A 17,868-nucleotide genomic window follows, 5' to 3' on the forward strand; every position below is an offset into this window, starting at 1 on the left:
TGTTAAAGACACCATTTCCTCCAGAAAGCCCCTCTAGACCCTCTGTTTTTTTCTGAACTCTGATAGCATCATTCTCTGATACCTTTCTTTCTTAAAATTTTTAAAATTTTTGGCCACACTGTGCAGCTTGCGGGAACCTAGTTCCACCACCAGGGATTGAACCCTGGGAACCCACAGCAGTGAAAGCCTGAGTCTTAACCACTGGATCACCAAGGAATTCCGGTGACACCTCTCATTCGTTTAATCTGTTGCATAGGATAGCTTTCTAGTGTTTACTAAAAAAAAAAAAACAAAACAGGCAACAAATACATAAATGGCAGAACGCAGGGTGTTAGTCCTCGAAGGTCTTTGTTGGTCTTCACAGACCGTTTCAACTTCAGCTTTTTCCACGTTAGAGGTTGGGGCATAGACTTGGATTCCTGTGATGATGAATGGCTTGCCTTGGGAAGGATCTCAGGGAGATAGTTCTCACCTTTTCGTTTTATAGAAGCTGACGGGGTAAGAGAGGTTGGGATGTGGCTGATCTGATGCAATTAATAAACAGGGAGCGTACCAAGACCAGAATGTAAATTGTACCGCAAGACAAGCGAGAGGTTGTCCCACCTACTGAAAGGAGGGTTTCAACTCAGCATTTCCTTTTCACCTCGGGTTAACTCCACCCCTTTCCCCGGGAATCAGAGGCGGCGTGGCCGCGGAAGCTTGTCCGCCGCAGCTTGCCGTAGTAGCCCTGCCCCAGCACTTGGTGGGGCCAAATATGGCGTCCTCCGAGCCATTGCCGACCGTGAATCCAGGCGCTGCGGAGGGCGAGGAGGAGACGATACTCTATGACTTGTTGGTCAACACCGAGTGGCCCCCGGAGACGGAAGTACAGGTGAACCAGGCCCCTCCGGGGCTGCGGCCAGCTTGGTGCCGGCGCTGCCCCGGCAGAGACACGTAGCCGGAGCCACGTAGGGTGATGGAGCCGGGCTCCACCGCTTGTGCGGTCGTCCTGGCAACGGCACCGCGAGCTAACGGGGGTCCGGGTCCCCCAGGTGGGGTTTTCTGGCATGCCTCCTGGACTCCTAATTCGGTGCTCTGGGTGGGGTGGGGGGCGAAACCTCGGGCCCTGAGGCACGTACTTTACCACCCCGGTCTGTTTCATCGTCCCTACTTGGAGGGCTTAAGGCACAGCGCTGGACTCGGGGGTCCTTCCCTCACCTAGACCCTCGGTGGTCCCTTCCCCTGGCCGGCCCCGGCAGGGCTGCTCCTCACCTGCTGTGGGAGTGTTTTCCAGGACCCTGCAGTTATCTCAGCATCTGCTGGGCTGTCGTGGAGCGCGGCATTTTAAACCTTTGTTCCTAATTGGGCCCGAGTTGTGTCAGTTCTTGTGTTATTTCAGTAATTAATGAGTGTATGTGTATGTCTGTCCGTGTCCCAGATACTGTCAGGCGCTGCGCTTCCGAAGTGACTAAGTTTGGTGGTACTTGCGGTCTTAGAGGGAAGACAGTGTAGTAAACTTTTTCATCACTTGCTGTAATATGCACTTTAATGGCGATGTGAGCAAAATGCCCTGAGGAGTGAAGATTTATGAGGACCCGGGGTTGGGTTTTGTGTTAGAAGAGGGGTCGTAGGTGTTGGTAATCTGGACCTTGGGGTCACTGGTTTCATAGAAAGGACCTCTCAGGCACAAGGTGGAGATAAGAACCAGAAATCCGCATTTATTAAACGTATTTATTGAGTGCCTAACGTGTGCCGGTTGCTGTTTTAAGATCAGAATATGCAGCAAGATGGGAAAGGAGTTTCGTTAAGATCATGGGCTCTAGCCCATACGAATTCTTATTTACAATCTCTTTTCTCAGTTTCTTTCTTTTTGGCTGCTGAGTTTCTTTACTGGAGAAAGTACTGCTTCTCCTGTAAAGTTTACAAGCTTTTCTTTAACCTCCTTCCCACTGCAGTTTCTGCCTTTTGGAATATTTTGTAGGCTAGCAGAGATCCTCATGCATAATTTTTAAAAAGTCTTTATATAGTTTCTGTTTGTGTTGAACAATTGATATTTTGTATCTTAATGCAGCTGGAAAGTTGCTGCTGCCACTAATTGAATGAGATACCTTTCCACACCTTAGCACTCACTGGTTAATTACAATAATGTTATAGAAATGCTTAAGATTATAAATTGGTTAAAGAAATATGCACTGCATCAACTTATATTGAAACCTCATAACACTTTTTTTGTTTGGTTCTATTGATTTTAACTGAACTACAAGCCCTTGAAAGGCAGCTACATTTGACTCATTTTTATATTCCTTCCCCAAACCAAATTTTGTCTTCTGCAAAGTAAATGATCGATTCATGTTTGTTGAATGAAATAACATTTTTGTGCTTTTAAGCCACATCTGTCTGCACTCTGTGACCATTAGGACATCTTCCAGGTTATAGTGCCTAGTATTGTTTAACCTATGTTTGGTCTGTATTTAAGGGACTATTTAATATAGCAGTTATATATCAGTGTGGCTGTTTGTAGTATTTTCTCTATGAATATGCAGCTAATATTCAATATATTTGCTTTGGGGCATGAGTTTATTGATCCATATGATCGCTTTTTCTACAAGCAAAACCCCTTTTAGGCCTCTGTAGCCCACCAAAATAGACTGTGCCAACTGGCAACCAGTGTGGGTCTTAGACCTTGACTTTTTTTGTCTTTGCACTGGTGTTTTGATTTAGAAACATTTTCCAGCCTCAATCCCCTTCCTGTCTTGCAGAATTCATCCTGACAAATGCCTGTATCTCTGCCATGCTCACTTTCCTAGTGCTGCTTCTCCTTGTTTTGTTTCTATCTATAAGTAGTTTTAAAGACACTGATAACTTGTGCCCAGTACTGAGTATTAGCAAAGAAATATAACTGACTATATAAGTATCAGTGGAAAATTCTCAATTTTTTTTTTCATTTGTAGCCTAGAGGCAACCGGAAACATGGTGCATCCTTTATCATCACAAAAGCAATTAGGGGTGAGTATAGCTTATTTTGGCTTCCCTTATAGCTTGGTTGGTAAAGAGTCTGCCTGTGGCACAGGAGTCTATCTGCAGTGCTGGAGAACCAGGTTCGATTCCTGGGTTGGGAAGATCCCCTGGAGAAGGAAATGGCAGCCCACTCCAGTGTTCTTGCCTGGGGCATCCCATGGACAGAGGAGCCTGGTGGGTTACATTCTGTGGGATCACAAGAGTTGGACACAACTTAGTGACTAAACCACCACCATAGCTTATTTATTTATGATATAGTTAGCAGATAATTTTTTCTTTATTTTTTCCTATTCTGTAACTGTGCTCTTTTAAGAAGTTTCAGTTGCGACCCCATGAATCGCAGGGTGCCAGGCCTCCCTGTCCATCACCAACTCCCGGAGTTTACTCAGTCTCACGTCCATCGAGTCAGTGATGCCATCCAGCCATCTCATCCTCTGTCATTCCCTTCTTCTCCTGCCCCCAATCCCTCCCAGCATCAGAGTCTTTTCCAATGAGTCAGCTCTTTGCATGAGGTGGCCAAAGTACTGGAGTTTCAGCTTTAGCATCATTCCCTCCAAAGAAATGCCAGAGCTGATCTCCTTCAGAATGGACTGTAGGATCTCCTTGTAGTCGGGATTTGAAAATGTGTCCTTTTGAGTTTTAATGTAAACTCAGTTGCTAAACTAATCACTATTAATTTTCCTGATTAAAATGAGTATTAATAGCATAAATGTTACCTATTTTATAAAAAATGCATGTGTTTTAACTATATGTCTGTGAGCATGTGTGTATGTATACATATACACATATATGGATGTATTCATATGTTTATACAGATACATTTTTTTACAGTTTATTTTTAATTAAAGGATTATTGCATTATGGTATTGTGTTAGTGTCTGCCATACGTCAATAGGAATCAGCCATAGTTATACATATGTCCCCTGCCTCTTGAACTTCCCTCCCACCTGTCACCCCCTTCTACCTCTCTAGGTTGTCACAGAGCACCAGTTTGAGCTCCCTGAGCCATACAGCAAATTCCTCCTGGCTGTTTTGCATATGGCAGTGAATGTGCTTCCATGCTACTCTCTCCATTCACCCTCCTCTCCTTACCCACTGTGTCCACAGTTCTGTTCTCTGTGTCTTTATTGCTGCCCTGCCATAGGTTCATCAGTACAATATTTCTATATGCATTAATATACCTGTTTGAAAATATAATAATAATTTTATCTTCTGTTACAAGACACACTAGCATATTCAGTTTTCATTATCAAATGTGAAATTTTGAAAATTTAGAAAATATATACAAGTAATGTACTAAGTTTAGGAATATAGAAGACCACAAATTGGGAATAAATAATTCCTCATTTTACCACCTGGAGATAATTTCTTATCCTTCAGACCTTTTGCTTTTGTCACATACATAACCATGTACACAGGTTCACACATATGTGTACATTTTAAATGGAATCATAAAACATTGCTTTTCAATAGTGTGTGAAAGATTTTGTTTCCCATGGACTTCTCCATTTTAGGCATTATTATTTTTAAGTCTTTGCTGTAAAGTGTGAAATGGTATCATAATCTTTATCCAAATACTTTGGTTTTCATGGGTGATTACTATGACTTCTATTCTATGGTTTCATTAAAGCCTTTTAGGCGAAATTTTGCATCTCAAACCACTTTTACTTGTTATACAAAGTTTTGAATAATACAGACTTGAGACATATAAACAAATATATGATCTTGTGAAAGTTATTGTGTATATTAGATTATATTTATCCTCGACAAGAGTTGTATTCTCCATGTTTTGTAATGACTCACTCTGCAGTGTATTTTAGACTTATTGTCAGTAAATCTAAAATAGAAAATGATTCCCAAAGAATAGCTCATTCATATTTGGCTTTTTGCTGTTTCTTTTTATTACAGATCGTTTATTATTTTTAAGCCAATATATCTGGTACAGGTGAGTTGTCAGCGCTTCAGAGAAATGGTATGAACAGCAAGTACAAACAATATTATCCTATTTATTATTGAAGCTTTCAGAACTGAATCCCAGATTGTGATATGGATGCTGACATTCAGGTGAACCCAGTTTATAAAACAGCCCTGTCAAACATTTGGTATACCTTGACAAGATCTTTCGATAAATGTAGGCTGATTTTCGATCCCTTAGTCGTTATTGAGAATATCTCATGACCATCTCTGCATTCTCTGATTGTTTCCTCAGCCTTATCTCGAATGTGTATTCAAGAACAGATGGACCTATTCTTGCATTATCTTTTTAAAAACCTTTTTGTTCTTACGGTTGTATCAACTCTTAGAGTCAGTGTTCAGTTGCTGTGCATCAGAGAAGGTTCTCTTAGGTTTCAGTTCTTGGAAACTTCTTAGTTCTTTTGAGTGTTAAGTATGTTTTTAGGCCTGGTGCTAATTTTAGAAACAAGGAGATGATTAATCTGACCAAAGATACAGTTTTGCTTTTAGGTGCATGTGTAGGAATTGATTTATAGAATTATTTCCCAGAGATTGCTTTTTGCTCGAGGACAGCTAATCTTAAGAGCTCTAGAGATAACAGGGTTCTGTATATAATAAAACAAACCTTTGGCTCTTCCCTGGGGTTACCTCCAGTGCTTTTCTGCTTTTACTGTGTGTGTGTGTGTGTGTGTGTGTATGCAGGCATTGAATTTCTTTCTGAATTTTATCTTATTTTGGGGGATGTGGAATGTGATAGAGAACTGAGTGAGAGAGAGGGTGGTCGTGGGGAGGGGAGTGTAAGAGGTAGGCTGTTTTTCCTGGGCTCACCGGGCTACACTTGGTAGTGTTGAGGACTGTTGGTTAGGGATGGCAGAAAAGATGTCTGTTTAGGGTGCTCCTGAACAGTAAGTTCTTTTGTTGTTTATGGAGGAGGAGGACTTGCAAGAGCTCCCTCTGTTGAAAGCCTTGTCCTGCGTGTAAACGCCTTATGCTCAGGCGTCAGGAGGTGTCTTTCTCATGAGAAGTCCCTTTCCTTGCACTGGCCACATCGATCAGTGTATAGACTGAGTGGACCGTGAGGTGATTATCTAGTTTTCTCCATGATATGTTTCTTTCAAAATGCTTGTAGTTGAGTTGTTTTGCTCTTGAGTTTATGATAATTATACCTAAAAGGTCTTAGAGCCAATATTTGTTTTGAGTGGCCTTTTCAAGTTTTTTTTTTTTTCTGTCAATCATGCAATATTACAAACAGACTGAAAATTGTAGACAGTAATATAATCTGTTACGATTGTATCCACATCTGAATTAAAGCAGTTGTTGCTCTTCTGCCATATGTGCTTCAGATGGCCCTGTTTTTATTTTTATGCAACATGTTAGAGCTCAGGTCCACTCCTCCCCACCCCCACCTTTGCCTGTCTTCTTCCCCTCCGGAGGAAATTTATCATTCTCATGTTGATTGTATCACAGGCATGTTTCATATCTTTTTAATAATATTAAGTACCTCATGGCATTAATTGTTTTGTCTTAAAAAATGAACATAAATATACTGGATGTAAATTAACTAATCTTTTTAAGCCTATGTTGTGTTTTCTAATTTCGTAGTGTTTTTTCTTTTTTCCTGTTTCTCTTCCCCATCGAATTATTTTTTCTTTCCCACCTATTTTCTTGATTTTCTTCACGTGTTACTCCTCTAATTTGTCTGAATACTGATTCACGTGTGGCGGGTCGTGTCCTTGTATCTTTTGTGAGTGATGCTAGTGTGACCTTATGCTTGGGAACCTTGGAGCATGTGAGTAAAGTCAAATCACCGTCCAGTCTTGCATGTCGTAAAGACTTGGGGTTTTGTTTTTTCATTAGGAGGTTTCATTCCCATCCCCCCACAGACCAGAATTCCTTGCAGAGATGAGATTCTTGAAGGTCTCCCTGGGTTCCTGTGACGTTTGGCTTGTTCCCCTTGCTCTGATGGCACAGTCTTTTGAGGGTCCTGGTCTCTGCGGGGGTCTTCACCTCCCACTCCTGTCCTTCCTGTGGCCCCTCGCAGGTGTTTACTCTCCATTTTGAGTTCTGTTCCTCTCTTTGTCCTGTGCCCATTTCTGACTTTGTTCTCTTTGCATTTGTAGTTCTTAGGAGATTTCTGTTCCTCTCTTTGAGTTTAGCTGTGTACTAGAGTTTGTTTTTGTTAGAGTTGGAGCCTGTATTTCTGGATGTGCATTGCAGGAAGAGTTCTTATAAGCTGACTCTGCTGTTACTGGCACCCTCAAATATCTTTTCCTTAGAAAAAACATATCATTGACCACATAACCAGGGTTTTTTTTTGGTAATAGAGAAATGTATGTGGTCAAGTTTCAGATATCGAATTAGTAACTTTCAGTTTTGAGTTTGCCAATATTCTGTTTTTATATTCTAATGGAAAAATCCGTCTTGTTCACTATAGATCTGCTGTTTATAATATTTACCTACTATATGTGGTTTTCATGATTAGATTTTTAAAATTAGCTAATGTGTTGTGGTTTCAGCCCTGCTCCTTTCTTGCTCCCTGATGGACTGGTTCGCTTGGTTAATAAACAGATAAACTGGCATTTGGTACTTGCAAGGTAAGGATGCATAAAATTCACCTAATGTTTCTCTACCTGGATTAGCATTTAAATTCCATTATGGTTATTAATTTTAGGATCCTTATGGCTTGCTCTCTTGGTTTTTTATTGTATGTAAATTCCCTGTGTCGCACATGATTAATATTGTTTAAATATATTAATGCAACTCTACTGAATTATTTTGTATGCCTTTGTACCTATATATGCATCTAATTATAAGGTCAGAAATGGATAATTAAAGATGTGAAAAAATTTGAAAATAATTTTAACGTCTTAAAATGGTTCCATCTATGATAATGAGAGCTATAGATACTCATACAGGGATTTGTTTCTCTTTCTCCCCATGAAAGCAATGGGAAACTCTTGGCTGCAGTTCAAGACCAGTGTGTGGAGATCAGGTAAGTGTCAGTTGTATTCATTCAGCAGTTCCCTACAGAAAAGATTTACTTGATTTATGAGAACTCAGGTTTTTAAAGGGGGTATATTTAAAGGAATTTTGTTATTAACTCATGTAATTTTGTAAGGTATCAAATGCCAACTTATGCTAATTAAAGGATGAAGGCTGTTTTCAGAGTATGCCTTCTACTTCCCTGGATCACTCTGTCTCCTGAGAAATTTTACTTTCTCAGTAGACAAAAGCATATATTCCAGAGCTCTGAAAATCACTCTTCTGTTATTGCTAAGTCAGGTAAGCATATGCTCAGGAAGGTGAAAAAGCAATAGAGACAGCTTTACTCTGTTGGCATAAAGCTGTAGATGGAATATGGGCTTGCAGAACACTAAGGCTTAGTGTTACTAGGGACCACTGATTCTCTGTCCTCCTGAGACAGCAGTGGTATTACATACACATTTAGAAGACTTCTCAGAGCTGGGCTTCTCATGCACTTTATTTTTAAGTAGTATATCAGTTGTGAAAGAAATAGCAACATTGGCAACTAATTTAGGAAAACTAGTTTACGCTCTCAGGAAATTGTCAACAGCAGACTAAACATATTGTACCTCTAAATCTGGGGGCCACTCCTGTCTCCAGGAAAGCCCCAAGTCTTGAGTCTCAAAAAATAAGCAAATGAGGTGGAAATTTCAGGCTGCCTGGATACCAGTCAGAAGTTTTTTCCGATACTTTGTTGTTGACTGAAACTAGTTTTAATAAGCATTCAGTTTTTAGCACACTGTTTCTGTTCACAAAATTTCTTTTTTCATTTATCCAAACAGAACTGGAGTTAGCTTTGGATAACTTTTAGGGGAGTAGATGGAGGGTTAGCTCCCACTGGGGCTCTGACTTTAGGGGAGTAGATGGAGGGTCAGCTCCCGTTGGGGCTCTGACTTCAGATTGAGAGCCTCTGTGATCATTCTTAAAACCATCAGGACAGAGATGATTGGCAATAATGACTGCTTTTCAGAACTTCACTCTTCATTCCACATGGCTTTGATAGGCAGGGCCCTCTTCTCTAACAGCAAGAGTGAGCCTGGGGGCATGGTATTTTAGCTGATAATTGTTAATAGAGATGGGCTGGTACTTCCAACTCCATTTGCTGCAGTGATGTGAAGTGTTTCTCTTGGAGAAATGTGTTCATCGTGTGACTTCTTTATGAACAGCAGATGGTAGTCAAAGTTGCCATCTTCCCTCCCGCCCCTCCCTCACCACCCCCCCCCCCCCCAAATGGGGACCTTAATGGAATGATTTTAGTTGTTAGGACTGGAATACACATGTGGCAAAGGATTGATACTTAGGCTTGTTAAGGAGATTTTTACTAAGGGTTTCTGGAACTTGTTACTAAAAATTGTGATGAAAAGAAAAAAAAGTAATTATTTGCTTTTGTAAGAGGATTTGCTACTGGATTGCTAGCATGTACAATAATATTTATAAAACGTATACATAGGCCAGCTCTGTAGGAGTCCGCTCATGCATTTGAGACTAAGTAGTGAGGGAACATTTCTGGGCAACAGACATGATGGTCATCAAGATCTTCTTCGTCTGGTCTGTAATTTGCAAGAGTTTTGTAACTTGGTCCATTTAAAGCCTTTTGGGGCCAAGAGGCAGCTGTATGAGAAAGCCTTTCAGGGACTTGTTCCCATTGGATCCCCTTCGCCTCATTGGTTAGGTATCGATCCTTGGTGCTCCTATAATAATCAACATATTAATGGTAAGAAGGTAATGCTAACAGTATTGGGCACTGTTGTAGGTGTTTTACAAGTGTTAGCTTAATCCTTGCAGAAGTCCTCTTTCTCTATTTTAGAAATGAGGACTCTGGCACAGTATGGTGAAATAACTTGCCTAGGGATTTGAAATCAGCTCTTCTAGCTTCAGTGTTCATGCTCTTGTCTACACATTTGTACTACCTCTTGATCATGCCTTTTAGCCATCTATGCCAATATGTTTACATGTGGGTTTCCCCCAGTATATTTATGACCTCTGCTTTGCACTACTCCAGGGGGGTGCCATTTGTTTAAAACTCCAGTGCATGGGATCTGAAGTCTGCGGCTCGTTTATACTGTGTGTTCCTTGGAGGCATGGAAACTTTTCTTTTTTTTTTTTCCCTTGCACTTGTATATTTCCTTGGATGTAATAGGTGCTTAGTTTATGTTTTATTGGTCTGGCCTGTCAGCAAGTGGGATGGGGAAGCAGATTCTGGAGAGGATACTATGGGGCAGAGCCCACTCTCTTGTTCACGTTGGCATTCAGTTGCTTTTGTTGCAGATAGACACCCACACTTACTTTGCAGTAACCTGAAAGGAAGTGTCTTTGAGCAAAGTGGGGTGGTCAGCAAAGAAAAAGGGCGAGGTAGATCCCTGAAGTCAACACTGTGACTAGTGGCTGTGCCTGAATTTTTAAGATGTTTATTCTCACTGCTCCATCTGTGTCTTCTCTACCACAGTGAGGAGCACATACAATCCAAGATTGACTCCAGTAGTAATAGTAGTCGGCACTCAGTATTCAGTAAATATTTGTGGATTGAATTAGAATATGAAAGATAATTATAGTGTCTGGGGTTGTTATTTGGTATTAGGAAGCAGTTATTAACAGGAGATAGTTTTAGTGGAAAACAGGCAAAGCTGAAACACTATAGTTGAGGAGACAGCTCTGCTATTTGCAGTGCAGGGTTAGGCTGCTGTCCCTCATCTTCAGTTTTGAAGTGAGTGGCAAAGGCCTCAATCGCATGCTCTACTATGACACCTAACCTGCTTATGTGTGGAGTTCACATGGGTGAAAAACAGTTTGTGAATTGCTACTTGTCATTTGGTGGTTATGGATTATAAGTGGTTAATACATACTTCCTTTTTTCCTAAGTATTGAAGTGATAGTTTCTTATGATTATGGGCTGTTATAAATATGGAAACTGATTAGAAACTTTCATGAAACACAATAAAAAGCATTAGAATAAGGGACTCATAAAAAAGGCAGCCTTGCCTCCCCTCTTCCCAATTTGCTCAAGTATCTTAAGTGAATATATTCTGTGAAGTTCTGACAAAACAAATTTGTCTCCCCTCCCTTCCTCCCCTTTACCAGCAAAAAGAGCAAACTGTGATTTGTGATTATATTACTTCAGTCTGTGTGCTGAGTCACTTCAGTTGTGTCCAGCTCTCTGTGACCCTATAGACTGTATCCCATCAGGCTCCTCTGTCCATGGGATTTCCCAGGCCAGAATACTGGAGTGGGTTGCCATTTCCTTCTCCAGGGGATCTTCCCTATCCGGGGATTAAACCCCTGTTCCTTGTATCTCCTGTACTGGCAGGCAGGTTCTTTACCATTAGCGCCGCCTGGTCTGCTTCATGGTAATTTATATGTGATGTCTCATTTAATCATATCTGAACTCTAAAGTTGTGGTTACTTATCCTGTTAGTGAAAGCGAAAAGGAAATCATGTTGAATATTTTATCCAGGTTACAAGAACTGACATCAAGTCAACTTCACTTGCGAGGTCATGTCTTTTTTGTTCTAGTCCACATGGAGGCTGTATAGTCTTAATTTCTTGAGGAAATTTATTTCCATAATTGTAGCTGGATTTTGTTAATATAATTTAATAAATGACTAAAAATCTTAGTCTTTAAAATTTGTTTTAAAGGTAATGCTTACTTATTTTACAAATGTTAGAAAATAGTTAAATATTTATGAAAGAACAGCAAATTTTACGGTTCAAAAGTTGTCTACTATTAACATTTTGATATATGTTCTTTGAAATTTGTGTGTGTGTATAAACTATGTGTATATTTAGTAGAATGATACTCTATATTCTATTTGATACCTTTTTCTTTAACTTCTGTAAATTAATACATTGTTAGCATCTTTTCATGTTACAATAATTGTATAATATTTCATAGAGTGTAGTAAAATTTAATAATTAATCTCTTTATACTGGCTGTATTTTTCTTTTTCATAAATTAGACTGCATTAATTGCCTTTATCTGTGTATATCTGTAATTATTTCCCAGGGATAGCTTTATAGAAATTAAATTGCTAGATCAAATACAATGGACCTTAAAGTTTTGGATAATTGTTTATAAATTCTTTTCGAGAAGGTTTAACATTTTTCATTTTTGAAGATATAATAATTAGACTACTTTGGTATGTATTTCAAGAACACAGATATTGAGTAGGTCATTTATATATATAAAATATATATGTATATGGTCACTTGTTAAAGCTGTTCAACTTATGAAAACAAGACTTTTTTCCCTGATTAAAATCTGTGATATGATACTCATCAGTGGTTCTTAACCAGGATCCATCTGTGGAACTTTAAAAAAAAAAAATACTTTTGCTTGGGCCCCGTCCCAGATTTACTAAACCAGAGCCTTTGGGGCTAGGGTTCAGGCATCTCTATAGTATTAAAAGGCTGTGCTTAAAATCACTTAATGCTTGTATTGCTGTATTCTTACTGTAGCTATGTACCTAGTGAAATAAGGTTGAAAGAAAACATTGTCACCAATGAAAGGGTCTTATTTGTGGCACAGAACCTATCTGTGTGAGGGAAGGAATGTCATTAAACATTAATGTCTAGAGAAGTTGTCTGGTCTGTGGTGTCTTATAGTAGTACTACACAGTATTGTTATGGCAAAACTGTTGTCTTAATTTTACATATGTCTTTTGCAGGTCTGCAAAAGATGATTTTACATCTATTATTGGAAAATGTCAAGGTAAGAGTTTCCAGAATATTTAAAAAATGAGAAATTCAAATTTACAACAACTAATATTTCTTAAAAATCAGAATAGATGCTATTTATTGGCAAGGATGATTATGAATTTATTAAAATAATTTTAACACGTCTTAACTGATTTCTGTTTTAAGATGTGAATTTTGGAGAGATATGAAATTGACATGTTGTACAAAATTCTTAGCCAGTTTTAATAATGTTCTTGTAAGTGTCTGTACTCTTTTATTTTGAATTGAATGCAGAAAATCATTTGTAGATATGTCAAGAGTTGGTCAGATATAAACTAATAAATAGTCTTGGATTTGATCATTCTTTGATACACGATTCAGCAGAAGTTTACTGAGTATCATTCATGGATATATATGACATTTTGCTGGGTTTGAGGGGTTTGATTATGAGCAAAAATGCATGATCCTTTACCTCACGAGGCATGTGTGTGTGTGCGTTCAATTGTGTCTGACTCTTTTGCGACCCCAGGGACTGTAGCCCTCCAGGCTTCTCTGCCCACGGGATTTTCCAGGCAAGAATACTGTAGCGGGTTGCCATTTCCTTCTCCAGGGGATCTTCCTGACCCAGGGATTGAACCCGTGTCTCTTGCAGCTCCTGTACTGGCAGGTGGATTCTTTACTGCTAGTTCCACTTGGGAAGCCCTTCGCAAGGCATGTAGACACTCAGATATATTCTTACAGATTTTGATAAATCTGAAGGAAAAATACAGAGCAGGGTGAGAGTTTAACCAAGAGTGTGAGAGGAGATTGTTCAGGAAAAGTGACTTTTGGAGAGGAAGCTTAAGAATGACTAGAAGGTAGGAGAAGGCAGGGGGAGTGTTTTGATCTACGAGAGCCATGTATGAAAGGCTGAGGTATGGAGGAAAACAATTAAGGGCATGTGCTGTTACATAAATGCATCTGTTATGTTCTATTTACAGTACCTCCACTTATGTTTGTTTGACCTGTGTTACTTTAACAGTGGAGAGGTTGTCGGAATCGTGATGATGATAATCATGGTCACTGGTGATGACAACCACTTGTGTCCTTATTGTGTGCCAGACACTGTATTTAGTGCTTCACATGCCCTTTTCCCCATGTGCTTGGAAGAACATGGTGTACATATTTTACCTTAAAGCAGCTTTCAGTTCAGTTCAGTCACTCAGTTGTGTCTGACTCTTTGCGACTCCATGGACTGCAGCACGCCAGGCCTCCCTGGCCATCACCAACTCTCGGAGCTTACTCAAACTTATGTCCATTGAGTCGGTGATGCCATCCAACCATCTCATCTTCTGTCGTCCACTTCTCCTTCTGCCTTCAATCTTTCCCAGTATCAGGGTTTTTTCCAGTGAGTCAGCTCTTCACATCAGGTGGCCAGAGTATTGGAGTTTCAGCTTCACCATCAGTCCTTCCAATGAACATTCAGGACTGATTTCCTTTAGGATGGACTGGTTGGATCTCCTTGCATTTCAAGGGACTCTCAAGAGTCTTCTCCAACACCGCAGTTCAAAAGCATAAATTCTTTAGTGCGCTCAGCTTTCTTTAGAGTCCAACTCTCACGTCCATACATGACTACTGGAAAAACCATAGCTTTGACTAGACAGACCTTTGTTGGCAAAGTAATGTCTGCTTTTTAATAATGTTTTTTTAATTTAAAAGCAGCATTAGGTTAAAATAATCAACAGTGAAAGAGCCAGGAGAAGGGAGGCATTGATAGTTTTGAAACCTACGGAATGGTGGGAAGACAGAGGATTCCCCCCGGCTGGTCTTCAGCTCCTGGTCAAATACACCATTGGTGGCCTAGGGCCAGTTTCCTTCTCATTCTCAGATGTTCAGATGTAAAAATCAAATGTTTTAAAAATGTTTGGAGTCCCATGTTAATGGTGATATTAATTATATTAGTATGTTAGAATTATTATTCTTGTACAATTCCGTGTGTGCGTGTGTGTGAGTTGCTTAGTTGTGTTGGACTCTTTGCGACCTGATGGACTGTAGCCCGCCAGGCTCTGTCCGTGGAATCCTGCAGACAAGTAACACCAGAGTGGATTGCCATTCCCTTCTCCAGGTAACCCTCACAACCCAAGGATCGAACCTGGGTTTCCTGCATTGCAGGTGGATTGTTTACCATCTGAACCACCAGGGAAGCCCCAGTTCCATGTCTGTGCTTTGTGTTCAGTCATGTCCAACTCTTTGGACCCCATGGACTGTCTACTAGTGGATCCACTAATAAATAGAGTTCTTATGGAGTTAGTTCACACAGTGTACATTGTCACTTAAGAGCAAATGTGAAACTTCCTGCATATTTATATAAATTCACCTCTGCTTCCTGAAATCTGTTCCTTCCATTCTGTTACTTGGAGTACCCCGTTCCCTCAGTATTCTGGTCAGTGGTACTCTCGTCTGTACCAAGGCAAAAATCCAGGCATTTTCTCTTCTTTTACCTTCCCTCCCTTCTTTCTTTCCTTGACAAATTTTATTTTGTTGCCACCATACCAGGCACTATTATCCTAGGCACTGTGTATACAACAAGGAATAAGATATAGGTTACCTAGATTTAAGGATTTATAGCCCATTGGGGAGGGGGGGAGAGAGAAATAATTCATTGCGCTTATACTGAGTGATGCAATGGAGAAGACTCACCTTAATTTCACCACGTCCCTGGAATCTTGAAATGACGCTTGCTTGCTGCTTGTGCACGTCATCTGTCTCAGCTCTAGTTCAGGCTCATAACGTTTTTTTTTTACTTGGTTTCTTGCAACAGTCTCCTAACAAGGTTTCCTTTTATATGCCCTTCAGTAATCCATACTTTACACTGCTTGTCAAATTGATCATTCTTCAATGAGAATTCTATCAAGGTTCCCTTTAAGTCTGGCTCTGCTGCTTTCTAGATACTAACCTTGGACATGTTATTGATACTTTATGTCTCTGAGCCTCAGTGATCTGTAATACAGGCTTAAACCTGTACAAAGGGTTGTGGGGAAATGATGTGAGCTTATATATATACACACATATATATAAACCTCTTAGAATAATGTCTGACGTACTGAGTACTTAGGAGACATTAAGCTATTATTGTTACTAGTACTGTAAGACGTGCTTAAGATCTCTCACTTGTGCTCCGTTGACTGTGGAATGCAGCTCTTATTTTCTAGTTCAGGAGATAAGACTAGCTCTAGTCTGCCTGTGTCTCCTGTGAGATGCCCCTGCCATGTGTCCCGTGGTCTGGCGTCAAGTAGCTTGCAGTTTCGAGCCCCATCGTGCTTTTTATACCATGGTGCCGATTGTTCCGTTGGTCTAGGTGCATCCACCGTTCTATTTAATTAATTAGCTCTCATGTTTTAGTTCAAACATCAGCTTTTTTGGGCAACCTTTTTTTCCTTGGCCTCTTCCTCATGTTTTGTGCATTTTTTCTTAATGTTTCTGTAGGACTTTTTGTACCTGAATCATTGCACTTAGCCTAATTTCCTTTCCTTTTTCAATTGTTGTTTTGCTTCTGTGATTCCTAATTAGATGGAAATCAGGGCTTCTCTGTTACTGAAAAATTTTTTTTTCATTCTTAGTGCCTAGCATGCTGTCTGACACATAGTAGGCACACAGGTTTTGGCCATATCAAATGGATAATGGTGTTTGGTAACTACTAAAATGATTTTGTAAATGAATCTATGAACATAGTGTATTTCCTTGTTTCTTGTGAGTTAATTTTGTAAGTTCATGTGTGTGTATGTGTGTGTATGTACATACACACATATGTATGTATTTCGTGTATATCATACACATATATAAGTTTGTGGGTAATTGTCATGATACTCGTGTTTTTTATTTCTGTTGTACACAGTGTGTATACATACCACAGTTAGATCTATAAGGCTAGATAAGAAGCCATGTTTGCTTAGTATCTTTTTGAGAATAATAGAAGGCGAATAGTTTTTGTGACTTTCTAAAACTTTGGGGTTCCAGGTTTTTCTCAATTTGCTTTCTATAGGTTTTTCACCAGCACTTACTGAAGTGGACCACGTTTGGAGTAAATAGAGTATAAGGATCAAGAAGTTCCCAGAATAGTTGGGGATATTCAGTTACCTTTTCCCCAGTGATTCCCTCTTGTTGGGTTGGGGCTTGGGGACCATGTGGTGGGCTTCTGAGAAGTGTGCTCAGAATCTAGGAGTGATCCAGACACTCAGGGCCCCTTTGAGCTTTGACATTAGACCCTGCTCTGAGTCCATAAGTAAACCAAGAAATCTGTGAATTAACATGAACATGGGAAGATTAACCCTTCTGTATTTCAGACAATTTGTAACATTTGTTAGAGCTTTTACTGTGTACGGGCGGTTCCTGGTGGCTTAGCTGGTAAAGAATCTGCCTGCAGTGAGGGAGACCTGGGTTCAATCCCTGGGTTGGGAAGATCCCCTGAAGAAGGGAAAGGATATCCACTCCAGTATTCTGGCCTGGAGAATTCCATATAGTCCATGGGATCGCAAAGAGTCGGACATGACTAAGCGACTTTCACTTTTCACTTTACTGCGTACAGTTAATGTGGCAGCATGAATGAGATAATAATGCTTTGAGAACTAATGTTTTATTTTGTTGGCTTCTGAATGTGTGAATTTATGACTTTAATGCTGCATTAATGGCTTCTTTCCATTTCATATAATGTGAGGTAATGATCGTTTGCTTATCATCTAACTCATCTTTATGGGCATAACTCTCATCTGCCAAATGATGTTTCCTGTGTATGCCCGGAGAGAAGGAGCCAGATTGTTGTTACTGCATTTCTGAAACTCATTGTAGAGTCTGCAGACTGAAATAGGAGCTATTTGGTTCCACTTCAATATTTTTCAGTTATTGTTTGATAAAATATATGCAGTTTGAGGATGTTTTAAATGTGGATTGCAACTTGTTTTGGCTATGTTTGCCAGGCCATAAATAGTAATTTCGTCTTCTCTGTCTTGAATAAAGACTTAAAAATAGCACATGGAATTAGACATTTTTAGAGCTTTCCTATGTTAATCAGGAGATTTTTCTCATGTTTCTGAGTTTGAGATACCATAACCCAGAGCTTCCTAATGCTGAGTAGCAGCTTGCCTAGATGTATGTGGGCTGAGGCCCCCAATTGTCCATCAGTTGTCCACCAGGCCATCAATTGTCCAGTGGCCTGGTGGCCCTCTGACAGCGCAAACCCAGGCTGGT

The 17,868-nt window shown here is 39.9% G+C and overlaps 1 protein-coding gene across 1 annotated transcript in view; it reads left to right on the forward strand.

Moving 5' to 3' along the window:
• Positions 1 to 696: 696 nt before the first annotated feature.
• Positions 697 to 17,868, forward strand: part of NBAS (NBAS subunit of NRZ tethering complex) — a 333,473-nt gene continuing 316,301 nt past the window's right edge. Inside the window, exons 1-6 of the mRNA XM_019970679.2 lie at positions 697 to 871; positions 2,931 to 2,985; positions 4,906 to 4,942; positions 7,467 to 7,544; positions 7,895 to 7,942; positions 12,636 to 12,679. Coding sequence (XP_019826238.2) covers positions 755 to 871; positions 2,931 to 2,985; positions 4,906 to 4,942; positions 7,467 to 7,544; positions 7,895 to 7,942; positions 12,636 to 12,679 — 379 coding nt within the window. The 5' untranslated portion in view covers positions 697 to 754. The remainder of the gene's footprint in view (positions 872 to 2,930; positions 2,986 to 4,905; positions 4,943 to 7,466; positions 7,545 to 7,894; positions 7,943 to 12,635; positions 12,680 to 17,868) is intronic.

This window comes from Bos indicus, chromosome 11, assembly GCF_029378745.1.
Source record: "Bos indicus isolate NIAB-ARS_2022 breed Sahiwal x Tharparkar chromosome 11, NIAB-ARS_B.indTharparkar_mat_pri_1.0, whole genome shotgun sequence".
NCBI lineage: Eukaryota > Metazoa > Chordata > Mammalia > Artiodactyla > Bovidae > Bos > Bos indicus.